Genomic DNA, 19,656 nt, shown 5'->3' with positions numbered 1-19,656 from the left:
AGATGGCACCTGGCACCAACAAGGTTAGCTAAAATCTCAACAAATACCTCCCCAAAATACTGGAAATGTGAATCAATACATGGAACATACTACCACTTATGGTGGACCTGTGAGGAAGCTAAAAAAATTTGGAAAAGGATCAAAAAGTGGGTAGAGGTAATAACAGGTGTTAATATAGAATGGAAACCTGAAGTTTTTTTATTATATATATATAATAAAGAAATTCAGTATTTAATATTACATATAATTACGGCGGCAAGGATTGCTTTTGCCCAGAAATGGAAAAACAAATTAATTCCAAGCGAAGATGAAATAATAAGAAAGGTTATGGACTGTGCTGAAATGGACAAATTAACAAAAGAAATCCAGGGAAAAGAAGAAACAGAATACTACCAGATATGGGATAAATGGCATAGGTGGATGGAGGAAAGAAACAAGGATCAATGAAGGAAGACAACAAAGCCCAAAAATAGTAGTTAAGGAGAATTAACACATATATATGTATCCAAGTGGTTTAAACTTACTAGAGGTAATCCGCCAATATAGCAGACAGAGGAGTAAGATAAGAGGGTTAAGAATGGTGAAATGCAAACTAAATATAATAAAAGGGGAAACAATATAAGGTGAGCGATATCGATTGGCAATTGCTATTAGAAAGAACAGGAAGCTCCTGTTCGTATTGTATTGTGTAAATGTGGTGTATGTCTAAGTTTTGTGTGTGTGTATTTTACATGTTTGTAAATAAAATTAAAAAAAATTAAAAAGAAATGAATCTACAAGTCTTAAGCCTGCTAGACAATAAAATAAAACAAAGCTATTGAAACAATGGGGGGGGGGGGCAGAAAGTCACAAACTAAATTAAAATTACTTCATATGCATAAAAGAACCAAGAAGAAAATGTGACCAAAATTATGCTGAAAAAGCAGTTTTTGCAGCCTTACAAAATGCAGTAGCTGGGCTCAAGCATACCTTTGGGGGGGAGCATGCTCCTAGCTCTGGAGAACTTTGAAAGTAATAACCATCACTTTGAAATGGACATGTAGGCACCACACAAGTATGTAACCACAACCAAATATCCTGTGCAATGTTGCAAGAAAGCAGACAGTACTAATGAGATTTCTGTCTTATCCAGTTTGTGGTGAGAGATGAGCATTCTACGTTTCTAAAGAAAGTTCTAGTGGAGGAGATTTCACCATGAACCTAACAAGCTGTCCCAAATCAGGACCTTTATGTTCTCTGCTTTTCATTGTAGTGATGGCTGTTTTTGGTACTTCATTTCTTACAGCCCTTTGACAACAGCCTGGGACTTGGGAAATGCTTAAAGCCAATAGCTTCTATGTATGTGTGTGAGTGTGAGTGAGGTATCTGTGTGTCTGTAAACAAAACCAGATGTGCAATAATGCTAGGCTCATAATCTGCATGACTGAGCTTGAGACCTGAATAGAAAAGGCTAATGGCCATCTGTGTTCCACATAAAACAATAGTGGACAGAAACATAATTGGCACTTAAGAGGACAGTAGAGCTGACACAAACAAACAAAAATCCAGATTATTCCCCCATTTTTCTTACTAAATAAATAATCTTGGACATATAATGTCCAGGATTTCTGTTAACTACCATCTGAAAGTCAGCAAGTCATAAACACACTAAGGGTATGGATGGTTTTTTTTTGAGCATGAAATTCTCTGCATTCTGTGATGAATAGAGTCAATTCATGTCAATTAAATTTTCTTGACCATCTTCCTGTCCAGTTCTATCTTTCTGCCCAATTCTGATTCTTGGTTTATCTTATGTGTCAACAGTGAGAGTTAAGCATACATAGGTATTCTGGAGTGGAAATGCACCCTCCTGTAGCTAAACCAGATAGATAGATGTCATCATCTATCTGATTTAGGGGATCATCTTATGATGGAGGGGAAAGAAGACAAGGCTAGAAATGGTGAGAAGGAATAAGAGTAAAGAGGGACATTACGAGCATTGAAAAGCAGTTACTAAAAATATACACATCTTTGCACACCACCCTTAGGATTGCCAGGTTCAGATTTGGAAATGAAAGTTAATTCTTTAGGACTCCAAACCTTGGAAAAGTCAGCCTATGTGAAGAAGAAGTAAGTCCTAATCTGCCACTTGGAGACGTTTCAGATTTGTTCATAATTGTCATTTTAGCTATCCTTCATTCTTGCTGTGGAGAAGTGAAACAAGAGTCCAGCCAGGCCAAAAGGAAAGGAAAGGAAATTAGACCAAAGAAGGGCTGGCATTGTCACTGCAGACCATTGTCACACAGTGCTGGAGCCTTTAAAGCTTCTGACACAGATATTTGGGGTTTTGAGCTAGCAACAGTACCCAATTCTGTGATCATCTTCCTATTCAAAATCACAGCCATGTAGCAAAAAGCAAAGTAGTAAAGGCAGCTAGTGGAATGAGGAGGTGGAAACAAAGGTTTCTCCACAATGTGATGCCCATGAAGTGTTTAGAAAGTTTCTGTTCACACCTACCAGGACCGATGGAGGGGGGGGGAGTGAGTGTGAATTGCTGGAGAACAGACATAAGTATACCATCCCTTTAAGCTAGCCTGTTATTCTCCGTTGCAGCAGAAGATGTTGCTCTATTGGCTGTGTTGAAGCTACAAGCCAGCCTCTGTTGGGTAGACTGTGGGTGGGAAGGATCTGGCTCTTCACTTCAGGCTGTCAATTATTTGGGGGCAATTCTGATACCTACAATTAGGCATCTCTGCCTTGAAACCAAATCAGCACCATAGCCTTAGCAATTGCAAACACATTAAGGTGCAGTTGGGAGGCTGTGGACGTTATTGAATAGAGCTTCTCCCTAGGCTACCAGTGTGAAAATCCATGGCTTTGACATCTCCTTTTCTACTGGAGCCCAGCTCTTTCATCCCTTCTTAATTTTCTGTCCTCCACTGGTATTGCTATTCTCAATTGCCCTGGTTTTTTTCCCCCCCAGCTCCAACCTTCTCTTGTCTGCTGGGCTCTCTCCACATCTCAAACACCAGCGCCTGGCTGTACTAGTTAGTTACTCAGCTAATGGTTTAATTACAGACTGCCTCCACAGGGCTCTTCCATTAACCCAGCAAGGGGGAAGGAAAATTACACAAAGAGCATCTATGACATGCTTGCTTTCTAGCCCCCTCTCTAATCTTCCCTTTTGAAGTCCTCAGTGCCACTAATGTGTGCTTCCCGCTAGAAGCTTTGACAATTGCCCTTGCAGTCCAATGCAGGAACCTCTTGGCTGGTTAGAACAACTGTTAGAACAAAGGATGAAATAAGAAGCCCAAAAGGGATGCAGATGTTCTGCCAGATGGGGCCATAACATGCCCCCAAGCACCACTGCTAAGCTCTTCCTGCCATTTTTTACCTGGTGATGCACTAACACCTTCCTACCCTCTCCTTGGGAGACAAGGAGAGAGAAAATGGACACGTTAACCAATGTCAGTCAGATTGGTGGCTAAAGCTGCTGGAAAGAAGGCAGGGCAAATCAAATAGAGCTCTGAACAACTGGGTCATTTTGTCTGGATGATGCTGTGGAATGTACTCAACAGTTGGCATACAAAAGTGTTCTAGATCATACAAGTGTTTCATTGCTATATTACCATTTTGTCAAGCTCTTGTCCTTGTTAGTCATCCCTTGAAGGGATTATGAAAAAAGCCAATACAATCCTTGGTTGTATAAACAGAGGCATAGAATCAAAATCAGGTGAAGTATTAGTACCGCTTTATAAATCCTTGGTAAGTAAGACCACCGCTAGAATAATGCATCCAGTTTTGGTCGCCTATGTTACAAAAAAGATGTTGAGACTTTAGAAAAAGCGCAAAAAAGAACAATTAAGATTATTAAGGGCCCGGAGACAAAAACATATGAAGAACGGTTGCAGGAATTGGGTATGGCCAGTCTAGAGAAAAGAAGGACTAGCAGAGACTGCCACAAAGAGGAGGGGGCCAACTCATTTTCCAAAGCACCAGAAAGCAAGACGAGAAACAATAGATGGAAACTACTCAAGGAGAGAAGCAACCTGAAATTAAGGAGAAACTTCCTAACAGTGAGGACAATTAACCACTAGAACAGCTTGCCTTCAGAGGTTGTAAGTGCTTCATCACTAGAGGTCTTTTAAGAAGCCACCTGTCTGAAATGGTATAGGGTATCCTGCTGGAACAGGGGGTTCGATTAGAAGATCTCCAAGGCCTTCAAGTTCTATTCTGATTGATTGATTGAATGCATACTGTAGTGCTGCTGCATCTTACCTTTCAGCAATTCTGACCATAAAATGAGAGCAGCACCTGCCAGGTAAGAAGCAACACTGCCTCATCCTTCTAGTTTATCATTCAGAGGACAAGAATTATAGTGCAAAGAGGTGACCTGTTGATCATCTATGCACTAGGCAACAAGTCATCTCCTTCTCAAGACAGCTTTCATTGTAAATGGAACATCACATGACATTAATATGCAGTTACAGAAAATTTACAATGGAGAAATCTTTGGGATAAAGGTAGTCACTGAAGGTAGATAGATATTCCAAAGCACAGGATGAATCGTTCCAATGCAGGAACCTTTTGGCTGGTTAGAGGGGGCGGGGAGGGATGGTAAAAAGGTTGGACCTTGTGTGTAAAAGTGAACTTTTGCCTATAGCCATGATGGCAACCTATGGCACACGTGCCCAAAGTGGCACGTGAAGCCATGTCACCCAGCACACACGGTCTTGTCTGTTTAGCTTCCGGGTTTCTGGCCCGCGATGATCAGCTGTCCTTTGCGCGCACAGTAGTCCCAGAAACAGGCCTGTGCATGTGCGCTGGCCCGCTGATCATCAGACGTGCATGTGCACTAGATCCCAGAAGTTTGGTTTTTCCAGATGTGCAGCCCTGACAGATGTATGTGTGATGTTCCCGCGTGACACTGGTCTATAGCATTCCCAGGAATAGCTGGGCCCTAGTACCCTAATACCCTCTTCCCCACATTTTTTATCTCATATAGAAAGATTTCTAACATAAATATTTAACCACAATTGTCTGATAACTAGGAACTAGTTCCAAAGATCTAACCGTTGGGATAGGTGCTTGGTGTCATTGTCTCTCTGGCTTATAGAGATGGTGACAGAATTCAGTAAATGTAGACTTCCAGCTCAGCGTCCATTGTTATCTTTTCCCATTCCCCCTTTAACAAAAATAAACAGAAACATCTAGTACGAATCTTTCTGGAAATTTTCCTAATGGCATGTTTGGCCTTCAAATGGTTTTTCCTCTTGTTTACTTCCCACCTCCACCTCTTCAGTCTCACAAAACCTTGCAGGATTCAAAAGGATTGTAAAGAATTTTCTCAGACCCTTTTCTCAGCTGCTGTCTCTAAAGTGGGTGGTGTGGGAAGCCAAGAGCTTTATGAAAAAAAAAACATGTCTGGGTTTTTAAAGACATACCTGCCTGAATGTGTAGCGTTTAGGTGGAATATGCAGCTCAGCCCAACAAATAGGAGCCAGTGGTGTTTTTTTTTTCCTTTTTACTTCTTGGGTGGTGCCAGGATACACATAGCTTCACATTTAAGACCTACCCAGATGTGCCACGGTGGAGGTATAAAGGATTCCAGATCCCTACTATTCTCATCAAGGACTAAAACTGAAAACAAAAGATGTGGGGAGAGATGTTGCAGGTCGCAAGCAAAATATAAGACAACCTATAAGAGAAAAATAAAATTCTGGTTTATCTATCTCCTATTCTGTGTAGTGTGGAAAATAACCGTAGTTTTTCCAAGCTTTGGTCTCATTGAATACTTAAACAGGGGAGAAAACTACAGCCAGCAATCAGGAGAGGGAATCGAAAATTTCAGGACTGAGTTGCATACTAACTTGTTTCCTTACTCTCATTTTTTTTTTATTCTAGCAGGCCTAAGCCGTGCTGGCTTACCTTTTGGCCTGGTTCGGCGGGAACTGGCATGCGAGGGCTATCCTATTGAGCTGCGATGCCCAGGCAGTGATGTCATCATGGTGGAGAATGCTAACTATGGTCGCACAGATGACAAGATCTGTGATGCTGACCCCTTCCAGATGGAGAATGTCCAGTGCTACCTGCCGGACGCCTTCAAAATCATGTCCCAAAGGTAAATGGCTTTATAGGTCTCCAGGAAATTTTATGGAGCAATCCTTCTTAAATAATCTTTCTCTGTGTCATGCTAGTAAGTCCCCCAAAAATGATATTGTAGAGTTGGAGAAGTTGCAAAAAAAGCAAAATCTGAGCAGTTTTGCAATTCAATGTCTTAAAAATAACAGCAAGGAGTGTAATTGTTAACTCACACACAATACTGGAATTCAGGGTGACTCCCTGAAGCAAAATGCAAGGAATCTGTTCTTTATTGTAAGGATGAACAAGGGGTATCCAGATCACTTGAAAGTAAACTTGGAATTTAATGCTATCATCATTATCATCTAGTATAACTACGGTCATATGCTAGTTTTATTTGGTTCAGTTTACTCAAGATTTTTCTGCAACTAGATTTCACATAATGAGCCCTGCATGAAATTAAAAGGAAATCCACTTACAACCTTCAGCTTACTGAAGATGTTTGAAAATATGTTTCATTATAGATACCAGAGCCCACTTTGTCCAGGAGAGGCTAACAAAAGACAGAACGTGCATATGCTTTGGAGTAAATGAGCAGAAAAGGGTGGGTGAGTGGGTCACCTCAAACAGAATAACTTACAAAGGAAACTTTGGAATTCACAGCACTGAAAATGACAACTGCTCAACAATTCAAATCTCAGCCAGTCTACCTTCATTGTTTTGACCCTAAAATAATTCAAGTTTATACAAGCCATCAACTATTCTATTTATTATTCCTCATTAAAATTTCCCTGAAGTCTCCACGTATTCCATTATGTATACAGGTCAGGTTTTCGCAGACGTTCTAGGAAATCTTTCCATCTAAGTAGTTTGACAAGGTAACTACTTTAATGAGAAATAGTGTGGATAGAATCCATCTTGATTTCAGCAATGCTTTTGACAAGGTTCCCCAGAACATTCTCATTGACAAGTGGGATTTGGATGATAAGGGGAGCTCTAGAACTAGCTGGCTAACTGCACTCAGTATTAATGTCTCTAGATCAGGGATGTCAAACTCAATCTCATTGAGGGCCTCATGAGGGCTGTGGTTAACCTTGGGGCGGGGGGAGTGAGCAGGCATAGCTGACTGGGTGGGCGTGGCCAGCTTGACACCACTCCCCAAACTGCTGGCATGTTTCCTCTGCGCAGTGGGTAGACCGGGCCGAAGCTACACTGGCATGATCTTTCCTCTTCACATTGGGTAGGCCATGTCACTGCGTTAATTGTTTGCTAGCTGTGCTGAGATATTACTACGCAGGTCATAGGTCTTATCAGCAAGTGATGTACTGCGCCTGCTCACACATTCCAGAGTCTTCTGATCTTCTGTTCGCCTGCCAAGGCAGGCACATAGCTCTGCAGAGATGTAATTAATTTAGATAGTAAGGTTTTGTTTATTTTTATTTTCATATTAAAGTTTGTTTCTATTTAGAACATGTTATCGGGTCTTATTTTCGCTTTTTCTGAAGATATGCTTTTTAGGAAAGCCGACGGTCTACACCTCATTAGCTCAGGTGAAATTTCCCCTGACAGGCCAGGACAGCCCTGCAGGCTGGATCCGGCCCATGGGCCTTGAGTTTGACAGCTCTGCTCTAGATCAATTTAGAGAGCAGTAGCCAGGCAGGACCATCAAGGATTTGTCTCAAGGCAATACTATTCACATTTTTATTAATGACCTGGGCAATAGGATTGGTGGGCTACTTCTCACATTCATTTAAGAAACAACATTGGGAGGTCTGGTCTGGTCAGAGAAAAACAAGATATCCTCACAGGGAAATAAGTAAGGTATTACATTTAAGGGAGGGAAAATTCATTGGACATTTAGAAGATGGCTTGGAAGCACTACACTACATAAGATAATGACTTGGGTGTGATCAGTGACAATAAGCCATGAGCCAGCAGCATGACATGGCAAGTAAAAAGATTAATGCCGTTCTGGACTGCTTTAGAAGTAGCATTGTTTCAAAGATGCATGAAGATCTTATTCCCCTTTGCTCTGCACTAGTTACCTCATACATGGAGTACTGTGTACAGTCCGGGGTTTCCATTTCCAGAATATTGACTGGTTAGAAGAACAGTGGTTCTCAACGTTTTCTTCACCACAGATTCTCTTCAAATACCTTTTGTGGCCACGGATCATGGCCCTGGACCATGGCAAAGGTGCCATGGGTAAGTGGGGGTGGGGGGTGGGGAGATGGTTAGCAACTGTTTTTCCATTGCCATAGAGATTTGGCTGCATCTAGTTGCTATTGTTAGTGCATTGTGTAGCAGGATGACATGTGGTCAAAACATAAGGCTCCCAATTGTCTTCAGGCAAGTGAGAGATGAAGTGTCCATTTAGTGAGCTGCATCTGTCATTCCTTTTCCCTAAATGGAAACTAAGTGAAATTTAGATCTGGTTGTAAAATATACACAGCCTGGCCATCAGTGTAAACTTGAGCAAGTGATACTGAATTCTGACAAAACAACTTTTCTTTTACTTTATTTTTTTTCCTCCATGGCTTTATTTAAATGCTTTGTTCTTTTCAAATGTGCTTAAGTGAAATATCTGCTAAATATATGAAGTATATGAATTTGTTTGAAAGCCAGTTTGCAATAATGGTTGAAGCCATTCAGCTAGAATCTAGAAGACTGTGAATTCTAGTCTTGCCTTAGGCATGAAAGCCAGGTGGGTGAGTTTGGTCAGTCACTCCGATTCAGCCACAGGAAGAATACATGGACCAACCACTTCTGAATACATTGCCAAGAAAAGTGCAGAGATTTGTCCAGACAATTTCCAGGAATCAAGACTGACTCAAAGGTGCACACAAACACACACAAAATTACATAGTAGACTTAATTGGGTCATATTTTTCCCCAGGAAATTCCTTACCAATTTTTGCTCATACCTTTGGCAATTTTAAGGGGGGATAAATTAGCAATTTTTGACTGGTGGGAAGTGGGCAATGATCTCACATTGGGAGTTTCAGAACATGAATGAAGGGATTATGGATCCAGTTTGCCCTGGATTCTGCCCAAATTCTGAATTCACCCAATTAATGGACCTGGAAGTTAGGATGGTTTCTTTAGAAACAGAGATATTCAGAATGTTAATTTCTTTCCCCATTTGCCAGTGATGGGGACATCTTTGTTCAATACACTGCAGTTTTTGCATTTCTTTTATATCGTCAGCATCCTCTGTACTGTATTTATTTTAGAGCCAATATTTTTCTCTTGCCTTCCAAGATAGAAAGCTTTTTTTCAGAATAGTCACTCATAAGCAAAAAAAAAAAAATGTGATAAAAGATTGGCCAATTTAATATTTGAAATCTCCAAAAGAGTCTTAAAGGGGTTTCTTTTCAGGATGCCTTTTTGTGATCTTTGGAAAATCATGGAGGGCGGGTGTAGAGCCAGATGATTGGAAGAGGACAAATGTTGTTTCTCGCTATCGTAATTCATGCCTTCATCACCTGCGGTGAACTCTACATGGGTCAGCATTTAAGACCATCTAGAAGCTATAATTGGTTCAAACTGCAGCCACTTGCTTGTTAGTGGCACACATCATCAGGAATATTTTACAAGACCCTGCATTAATTTCTAAAAGGCTTCTGGGCGCAGTTCAAGTTGCTGGTTCAGACTTATAAATTCCTATATGATTTGACACTTGGATACCTCCAAGACTGCATTCTCCAGCCTGAATTGAACTGACCAACTCATTTGTTCAGGAAAAACTGTTGGTAGTGCCCCATTTCCATAAGGGGCACTGAAGCATGGAAGGCCTATTTTTTGGAACACCATCCCAATTAAGATCTGGCTGCCCCCCTTGGTGTGCTCTTGGAAAATGCTGAAAACTAAACACTTCCTTTTGTAGCCTGAGGAGGTGTTGTTTGGTTTATTTTATTTCATTATTTTTACTTGCTTTCAGCTTTGGTTGGAATATTGTTATTTATTAAGGGATAACTTATTTGTATTCTATGCACATTTTTGTTGCATCATCATCGTTATGTACCAAGAGTCCTCAAATATCGTGGGTTACAAGTTGAATGAATGAGAGGGGGAAAAAGAGGATCCAAATAATTACAGACTGGTCGGAGGGGCGGGCAAAAGTGTAGAGCAGTTTTTAAATCAGATTTTTAATATGGCCCAAATTGTATTGCCATGAGCTAGATATAAACCGATTGAACAATCATACTCAACTAGCATAGTCATGTGTTCAAGCTAGGAGACTGTGTCGAGCAGCATATTGTGAAGATCTGTCTTGGGCTCTATGCTCTTCGACTTATTTGTAAGTGTCTTGGAGAAGAAATTAGTAAATATAAATGTTATATTTAGACGGCCCAAAGACAGAGAAACCACAAACATTTTAAAAGATGGTGTCAAACCAGAAGTCCCTTGACAAGTTGGAGGAGAGACCAGCAAGATACATTTCAACAGGGACAAATATAAAGTGTTTCATCGGAGTAAGAAAAATGAAAGGCATGAGTATAGGAATGAAAGAAGCCAAACTGAGCAACAGTACATGCAAAAAAAAAAACCTGAGTGTCTTGGTGAATGCCAGGATCAATAGGAACCAAGCAAAGTAATAATTCATCTCTGTTCTACAGAGGTTCAGACAACATCTAGAATATTGTGTCCAGTTCTGGCTGCTGCAATTTAGGAAGGGCATTGACAAAGTGTGTTCAAAGCAGGGACATCCAAAACAATGAGGAGTCTGGAAGAAAAATTTTAGGAGGCGGTATGCTTAATTTGGGGAAAAGAAGACTGCAGGGAAACATGATAGCTGTCTTCAAGTATCCAAAGGACTGTCATGTAGAAGGCTCGCCAGAATTGTTTAGAGTATTTCAAAAGATACGACAAAAACTATTTGCATTACAACAATGTAGATGTTCGTTGGCCATAAGAAAGGACTTCAAAATGGGAAGAGTTGTTCATGGAGGGCCTTGGGACCTTCCTCTGTAGGAATTATTTAAAGAGAGGCTGGATGGCCATCTGTTGGAGATGCTATGGCAGTGCACCATCCTGCACTGGACAGGAACCTAAAGTACAGGATCCCCATGGTACATCCCAATCCTTACACTGTACGATTCAAGAGACGTAAAGCACTTCCAAATCCAGCATAGACAATAAAACAATAAACATTCTAAAAATCTCTGACTAAAAACAGAGTGCCAGTTTGGTGTGGAGGTCAAGATACCAGGCTACAAACCAGGAGACTGTGGTTTCTGTTTCCACCTTAGGCATCAAACCACTTGGTGGTCTTGGGCCAATCACTCTCTCAGCCCTAGGAAGGAGGAAATGGCAAACCATTTCTGGAATCTTGCCAAGAAAGCTGCAAGGATTTCTCCAGAGAGTCATCAAGCGTCACACTGACTTCAAGGAACCAAAAACAACAACAATAACAACTAAAAATAGAATTGTTTGCTCTATTCCTTCATTTTAACTCCTGTGACATGCATTTTTCCACCCAGTTATAGTGTGTGAACTTTACTTTGGCTTCCCGTGTCTTTTCCCACTATTATTTGCTAATAACTCCAGTTCTGTTCTTTCTCGTACTCTGATTGGTTTATGGGCAGTAGATCTGGCCTTCATTTTACAATTGTGACACAGAAGGATTCACTTCCCCAAAAAGCTAATCTGATTTTCTTTTTAAAACTGTGGTTTTTGTTAGAATTCTAATGCTGAAAGGAGCCATGTGAGCAGTTAAACAGTTCACAATATTATATACAATCGAAAAACTTTCTTGCCAGTTTTTAGCTTGATGTATATATTTTTTTTGAGTGAGCTCCCGTTATTTGTCCCAGCTTCTGCCAACCTAGCAGTTCGAAAGCATGTAAAAATGCAAGTAGAAAAATAGAGACCACCTTTGGTGGGAAGGTTAACAGCGTTCCGTGCGCCTTCGGCTTTTAGTCATGCCGGCCACATGACCACGGAGACGTGTTCAGACTGTGCTCTTCGGCTTTGAAACGGAGATGAGCACTGCCCCCTAGAATCGGGAACTAGTGCATATGTGCGAGGGGAAGCTTTACCTTTACTATTTTTTTTTTCTATGTGCAAATTTCCCTCTGCTTAAAGAACACTTTCTCAAAGAGAGAACGTGAGATTTGAGGAGTGCAGTTCAGAGAAACACTACAATATATCTGACTGCAAGCTTAGGAGATAGGTCAAGATTAAGAAAAAACCTTGCGGGGGGGAAAGAAGAATTGAACACAGTAACAAAATTGTCAAAATTAAGCAATAGACAATTTTCTTGAATCTAAATGAGGTGCACATCTGTTTCTCACCAAGAATTGTGCAAAAGTTGGGAAGCTCTTTTCGGCCCTTCGAATGAGGCATTCAGAGATGTGGGACATAGTATGTGGATTTTTCAAATAGAATGCTATAACCACCTGACTAGATGCTGACTGATAGGGCTGTGCAGGCCTTAGAAGCACCGCTGCCCTAACCTTGTCCAACTTATTTTACAGGTAAACTGAGCTCCTGTGAAAGCAGGTGGTGCCTGTTTGGTCCCGGTAGGCCTAAGCTGATACCGGCTCCAGTTGCTTTGGCAGCCGACAGCCCCTGGGAATCCCCCTCCAACCTCTCTTGCCTGTTGCATCAGCCTTTTGAGGAGAGCAGGTGGCAGGAGCTAACGAAGTGGGAAATAAGGGGAGTGTGATTCTTAGTTCCCCTTCTGGACCTCCATTCTGCTAAGATCCGAATTATTTAGCAATAGTCTATGAGGAGACTGTTTCCTCGAAATGTCAGATTGATTGTATCTGGAAAGATAGGTTGGAGAATGTTTTTTTTTTTAATCAAATACAGTTTTTAAAATTTGGCTGGTTACATTTGGGGATCAGATAATAATGTTCATAATTACCTGATCCCCAAATGTACCAGATCAAATTTGCTCATCCGTACTACTCCCCCTCCCCCCCTTCCCCCATTTTCTGCTTGCTTTTAAGATGTAGTAAGTTCGATTTTTTTTTTATAGTACATTTCTTATAGTACATTTCTTATATTGGGCCGGATGGGCCTATTATTCAACAGCAGGGGAGGAACTAACTGAATTGCATTTTGCCCCTATAAGACAATATCCACGTCTAAACAGTAGTGGTATACAGGAGTTATGCATCTTCTTCAGGAATTGTACAAATACATGTTTGATCTTGACTGGAAAGAAATATAGCTCAAGCATCTACGTGCGTGCATAGATTTCTGGACACGCTTTAAATACTAACCTTCAGTATTTGAATTTTATTTGAATTTGCTTGAAATCTGCCTCTCAGACTGTAGCCAGCCGCTACAGTAGTCGGCCTAGCATCTTCACTTCTTTCAGGGAAAAGTATTTTTTTGATTTCTGACAAGTTTTCAGTGGACCAGTTCTGTTGTGGGATGAGTAGAGAACTCCCTAGACATATTTTGTTTTATTTGAGATTAGCACATGCATCTGAAGCTTTGAATAATGGGTCCAGAGGTGGGTTTTTTTTTTTAAGTTCTGGAAAGCAAGTGCAATTAAAAGTGTCAGTTAGTTCCATCTAGTGGCTTCCCTTAGAACTGCATTACGTCTCTGCCTTAATAATATTTCCTCATTTTCCTTTCTCTTTCAGGTGCAATAATCGGACACAGTGTGTAGTGGTGGCTGGCTCAGATGCTTTTCCGGACCCTTGCCCTGGCACCTACAAGTACCTAGAAGTCCAATACGACTGTGTCCCCTACAGTGAGTTCATTTCACATTGTATTATGATGCATCATCTTGTTTCTGTTCTTGATCCAAATGAGATCCCCGCCTGACCCAGGGAGGAGAGATTCCACAGGCTGGCACACCCATCTACCAGCACAGAGCAGGGGATCTACATAGAAAAAATACTACTTAGCACTGAAACAAGTCTTGACTATAGTGACTCTTGTGCCAGCGGATTTCAATGGCTAAAATAATAATAGAGCTCACTCAATTCCCAAGTTCTAAGAATGGGATTGGATCTAATGCATTAGTTCTGGAAAGCTGGGCAAGAGGAATCCTAATCGTTCCATTGCCAACTTACCTTGTGTTGGATGATCACTGTTTTCATTTCTCCGCCTTTTCTTGCCATCTAGTAGTTTGTATCCTTGGGTGCCAAGTTCGTGACCGGGCCCAAAGGTCTAGTTTTAAATTTGGGGGATAGTACTTTTGAGCAAAAAGGTTTTTTTAAAAAAATAAGATTTTGGATGAAGGCTGAATACCAATTCCTTTTTATATTATTACCCAAAAATGTTCCCCCCATATAAGGCCACCCATGTGGAAGGTGCAGGCGTTTAACATCCTAACATATGCTGTATGTTTCTGATTGTTGTAGATTTGTTTTTGTACATAAGTATGGATCAATAGCACTTAGCTAACCCTTATGTGAGTGTCCATCTAAAAGATATACCCACACTCTATCTTATCTATATCTATATAGACATATGGATATACATACGTACCTTCATATTCATGCTTCATATTATATATATATATATATATATATATATATATATATATATATATATATATATATATAAATATAATGTAGATATGTGTGTGTGTGTATATATACATACATACATATATATACACACACACACACACACACACATATATATATATGCATTGCATCCATGCATATCTGGACTGCCCATATGGATGGTGCAGTGAGATATATGGCTATCTCCATGTTGGTGTGCATGCACATGACTCTCTGTATGTATGCATATGCATGTCTCAGTGTTTTGGTGTGTGCTTGGAGGTGGTTTTGTGTGCTTTGTGTTAGAGCTAAATCATCTGGGTGGTGGGAGGTGGGAACCTGTTTTGAATGTAGCCATGGCAGCAGGACGAAGGGTACTGCCTCTTCCCAGAGGAGAGGCAAGTGGAAAATGACTCTGCCACATGGCTGTCCTCAGGCGCTGAGGTTAGAGTTTTTGCACACACACCACATGCTTTGAATGCTGCTAAGCTCAACTGGGTGTGTGACCATTTGGGTATATGTACATTTCGGTTTTGAGTGCCTGTATGAGAGCCCACATGGTGTGAGTGTTATATCAACGGCCTTATAAGTATGTCTATGCATATTTATTGAATGTGGCCCAGTATGTGCTTGTACCATCATCCAGACTAAGATACTTAAGATGAAACTTGACTGCTGTTCTCTTTCTTGGACAAAGAGGAAATCAAGGTAGGCATTCCTTAAAAAATAAAGATAAGTCAATTATTTTTCTCAAAAAGGATGTGTGATTTTTTTAAAAGAAAACACTCACAAGTATGCTAATAAATTGAGCTTTAGGAGAGTTTTGGTTTCCTGGCTTGTGAGATAATTGTGAAAATTGGAAATAGGACAGTTTTCTATTAGAAGCTGCCCCTGTCTCCTGGAATCCATCTTGCTGAGGAATCTGAATTAAAACTGGATCCTATCATGTTGTGACGGTCGATCAAGGAAGAAACTTTTTTTATTTCAGAGTAGCTTCACAGAGCCTGACTTAAACCTATTTCTCTTTGTATCATGGATCCTGATCAAACCTAGTAAGTCTCACCTGGCAAGCCTGATAAGAGCTACTGAATAGCCAGCTTGGGATGTCCTTCCTCCCTGGGTCAGCAACCGATACACCCTCTCCTTTCCTGTTCTGTTATCTGGGGTCTGTGGAGAGATTGGCTCTTCCTTGCTTCATACCTTACCCACTCTCCATTGGGGCTTGGGTTCATGTGGGAGGGATAAATCATTCAGGGTGTATTCCCCCCTCCCTTCATGCTAATACCCCTTTGGTTTCTCCTCACAGATGAAATGGAGTGATGCAGGGCAGACGTGGCCTCTTAACTTCTTAACATTCATTCCTGCCCCTTTTCCTTCCAGCTACCTGATGGTGCCGAAATAAATAAATCAACGCTCATCTCAGGGTGTAACCAGTCTTGACCCCTCAGAGTTAACAGCACTGAGAATACACCAAACCAGCAAAGGGCACTAAATTATTGGTTTATAAAAAGGGGAGAAAAGATGCAGATGGTATTCTGGTAGGAAAGCAGGATGGCTGGATGTACCAAGGAGCATAGCTGTGGAAATAACTGTCTTCTCAGCACAGGTGACCTCAGGGCCTGGAAATGACCCACTGCAACCATTTGCATACATTGCAGTTTATGTATTACTCATATAAGTAATATTTACATATAAGTACATTTACAAACTCATTTCTTTAGTTTTGCATTTTTTCCCCTGTTCAATCAAATCCAGTTCTCGGAGAGCCCCTTGACAAATCTCTTCAGTTTTCTTGGCAAAGAATGTCAGAAGTGGTTTGCCATAGCCGCCTTCTCTCAGGGGTTGAGAGAAAATGATTGTGCCAAGGTTACCCAGCTGGCTTTGTGCCTGAATTGGGACTAGAACGCACAGATTCCTGAGGCCTTAGCCACCACACCAAGCTGGCCCTCAGTTTTACACATAGTCATATGGATATTACATATGTGCATGTTTCTGTAATTTAAAATGTTTGTATGCATGCATTATGTGTATGTGTACATACGCATATGCACACAAACACCCTTATATTTTTTCAATCTCATGCAAAAAGACATATTTTTATATATACAATACAATACAATAGTAGAGTTGGAAGGGACCTTGGAGGTCTTCTAGTCCAACCCCCTGCCTAGGCAGGAAACCCTATACCATTTCAGACAGATGGCTATCCAACATCTTCTTAAAGACTTCCAGTGTTGGGGCATTCACAACTTCTGGAGGCAAGCTGTTCCACTTATTAATTGTTCTAACTGTCAGGAAGTTTCTCTTCAGTTCTAAGTTGCTTCTAAGTTACTATGTAGTATAGTGTACATACAGAGGTATGTACTGTATGGATGCAGACAAGGATGGCCATGTAGATCTGTTGGTACACTTCATGTTTATTTAGGAATTCCATGCCAAGTTGTACTTATCACGAAAATGCACTAGCTAATTTACTTATATATTTTTCCCATGAAGGACTTCTCATAGCATTGTTCAGGCATTCATCCACCACGTTTTTGAAATTGTGGATAAGCAAGTTAGTATGAACTCTTCCTTTTCCCTCCTTTTTTCTCACATTCTGGTCTTGGCATGGAGAGATGTTGACTTAGGCTAAACCAGAGGTTTCTATAAAAACCATTTAATAAATGAATCCATTCCAAGCTAGAACATCCACACACAGAACTAGAGTGGACATCAACAACTTCCAAGCCACAGTTTATGAAGCCAAGGAAATAGTATGGCTAAGTGAAGCCATTATTCCTTCTTTTAAAAATGCCTTGTGGTCACATTGGGCTTTCTGTAGAAACAGAATTCAGTACCTGCCCTTGTTACACCTCGTCCTGTCTTTGTGTTTCTGCTATTCTCTGCTGGTTGCTCTATCCTGTTCATTTAAACAGGGGAAAGCTTGACCCAATGCTGTTTCTGTTGGGCTCAGGACTGGGGCAGGTGGTGGGAGGGAAAAGCAAGAAACTGGAGCTGTGGTGGGGAGAGATGGGTCACAGAATGAGAGCAGAAATGAGAGGGGCCTCTGTTGTCAGATCCTTTTGCTTCTTTCTTTGCAGCTCCTTCCACTCTAACCATACACCAATCTTCCTTCCTCAGGGGCCAGTCTGTCATGTGGAAAAATAAAACCATTTAATGTGTCCTATTTTTTTGGTTTTGGTTTTTTAAGTGGATTTTTATTATGATGTCAATATTTTTTTTAAAACACAACCTCCCTCTTCCCTACCTTATTTCAGCTTCCTCCCAGCTATCCTTTCTCTTCTTTCACTCCACCTTTTTCTGCCGCTTGCTTCCTTTGCTTTTTTCATAGACCAGGGGTACTTGGGTTCCTCTCTGCTTGAGGAATTTTTCAAATGATGGGATGTGGATATTTAAGCATTTTGTGATGCCACCGCCCGCCCAGGAAAGGTAGCTATTCGTACAGTCTCTGGATTCTCTCCTATAAATGATTGAAATGGTCGAGGAGTTGCCAAACAAGACTTGTTAAAACTAGGCAAAGAACAGGAAGTTGCAGGGAATTGTGCCAGAAAAAGTATTCAAGGATCCACATAGTGGATCCAATAGACGTAGTCCCTATTGGTAATTTAAACATTTATATCCACATTGGGCAGATTTAGATTAGATGAAAAGCTTCATATTGTCAACACTTTTGCAGAAGATGGTCCAGATTTCTAAGGTGAATGTATGGTGTAGTTTTCAACAGGTTCTTGATTCATAATTGGTAAGAGCTTACTTCCTCTTAATTTGGCTATTTGTATAAATAATATAATTGATCAGCTGAGCTTGGGCCTCGAGATATGTTCGAGCCCTTGTTTAGTCACAAATTCCTAGACTGGTTGATATCAACAACTGTCTTGTTGCTGTGGGGATAAATAGAGGAGAAGCCTCCTAAAGGAATGTCAGCTCTTAGAGAAAATGTGTGTTTTTGTGGCCACCTGGAAAAAAAAAGATTTTAGTGTGGAGTGGAGAAGCCATCATTTTCTCTAAAGGAGGACAGCCTACATCGAAGAGCTGAGCCCAAGGTGAAGTAGGAGTGCCCTTCGCTAGGGAAATGTACTGCTCACCAGCTCTGTGAAGTCACAGCATTTCACAGCATTGCAAAAAAACAAAAAAACCAGTTTTCCTGCAATTTCACCCACACCGTATTTGAGCAAGAAATAAATTGGTTCATCTCTCCAACGCTGCCAGCGTGATAGGATTGGAGAGATCCAGAACTACTTTCAGAGCAGTACAGAATTCTTATGAGGTGCTGTAGGAATCAAGATATGTGAGGAGCAGGAGGAATTGGGAGGCGTAATTCCAGAGAGCATTAAAAACAAATTTTGAGCGTTAATTCAGACAACCTTATTGCTTAATTTCACACAGTGTGTTCCTTCTTTCTTAACACATATGTGTCTCCAGTTTTGGTTGTAGTTAAAAAAAAAAAAAAGGAAGAGATACTGCTTATCTGAGGTGTACCTGGCTACATTTTTCAATCTATTTTTAAACAGGGTTTGGAAAATTAAAAACACATACACACACAAATCAACAAAACTTTTTTGCTGAAGGCAAAAATAGGATAGGTACACACATCAAGAAATGAAATTTCTTTTAGACTGCCTTTAGCTGTCTGCCAAAACAAATAAAACCATATTATCTGTTTCATTTGAAGTCAGTTCCATAGCCCAGAAGTGGCTACATTCAGGCTTGTGAGCTCTATTTAATTTTTCTTTTCTCGAATCACAGGAGTAAAACCAAGGCTTTATACATACATGGAATTAAAAATGAAGGCATCTCTAGGCACAAACCTAGGGATCTGAATTCAATATCTGAATGAACTAAATGCTGAGTTATTTCACATGAAAGTCCATTCTTGCCAGCTCCAAGGTTTTTATTATTACTACTATTTCACTAACAGATTTAGGCAGAAGAAAATCTTACAGTTAACTATTTTTAAACAATTGGAAGACATTGCAAATTTACTGCAAACTACTCTTAAGGTCTACCAGTAAATACAAATTTAGTTTCTGTTTTTCCTTGCCCTAAATAATGGAATCATTATGACTACTCCCAAAAATGTTTGTAAAATGTTTAATAAGGATATGTCTTGAAAGACCCT

General features: G+C 40.5%; 1 protein-coding gene across 3 annotated transcripts in view; it reads left to right on the top strand.

Moving 5' to 3' along the window:
• The window catches only part of ADGRL1 (adhesion G protein-coupled receptor L1), a 159,288-nt gene that overhangs the window by 94,135 nt on the left and 45,497 nt on the right, over positions 1 to 19,656 (top strand). For all 3 annotated transcript variants that reach the window (XM_081943144.1, XM_081943145.1, XM_081943146.1), the window contains exons 3-4: positions 5,884 to 6,100; positions 13,662 to 13,771. In XM_081943144.1, the coding sequence (XP_081799270.1) occupies positions 5,884 to 6,100; positions 13,662 to 13,771 (327 nt within the window). The remainder of the gene's footprint in view (positions 1 to 5,883; positions 6,101 to 13,661; positions 13,772 to 19,656) is intronic.

The sequence above is a fragment of the Natrix helvetica genome (assembly GCF_964273705.1).
Source record: "Natrix helvetica genome assembly, chromosome: 1".
Classification (NCBI taxonomy): Eukaryota; Metazoa; Chordata; class Lepidosauria; order Squamata; family Natricidae; genus Natrix; species Natrix helvetica.
This window is presented reverse-complemented; position numbering and strand designations above follow the sequence as displayed.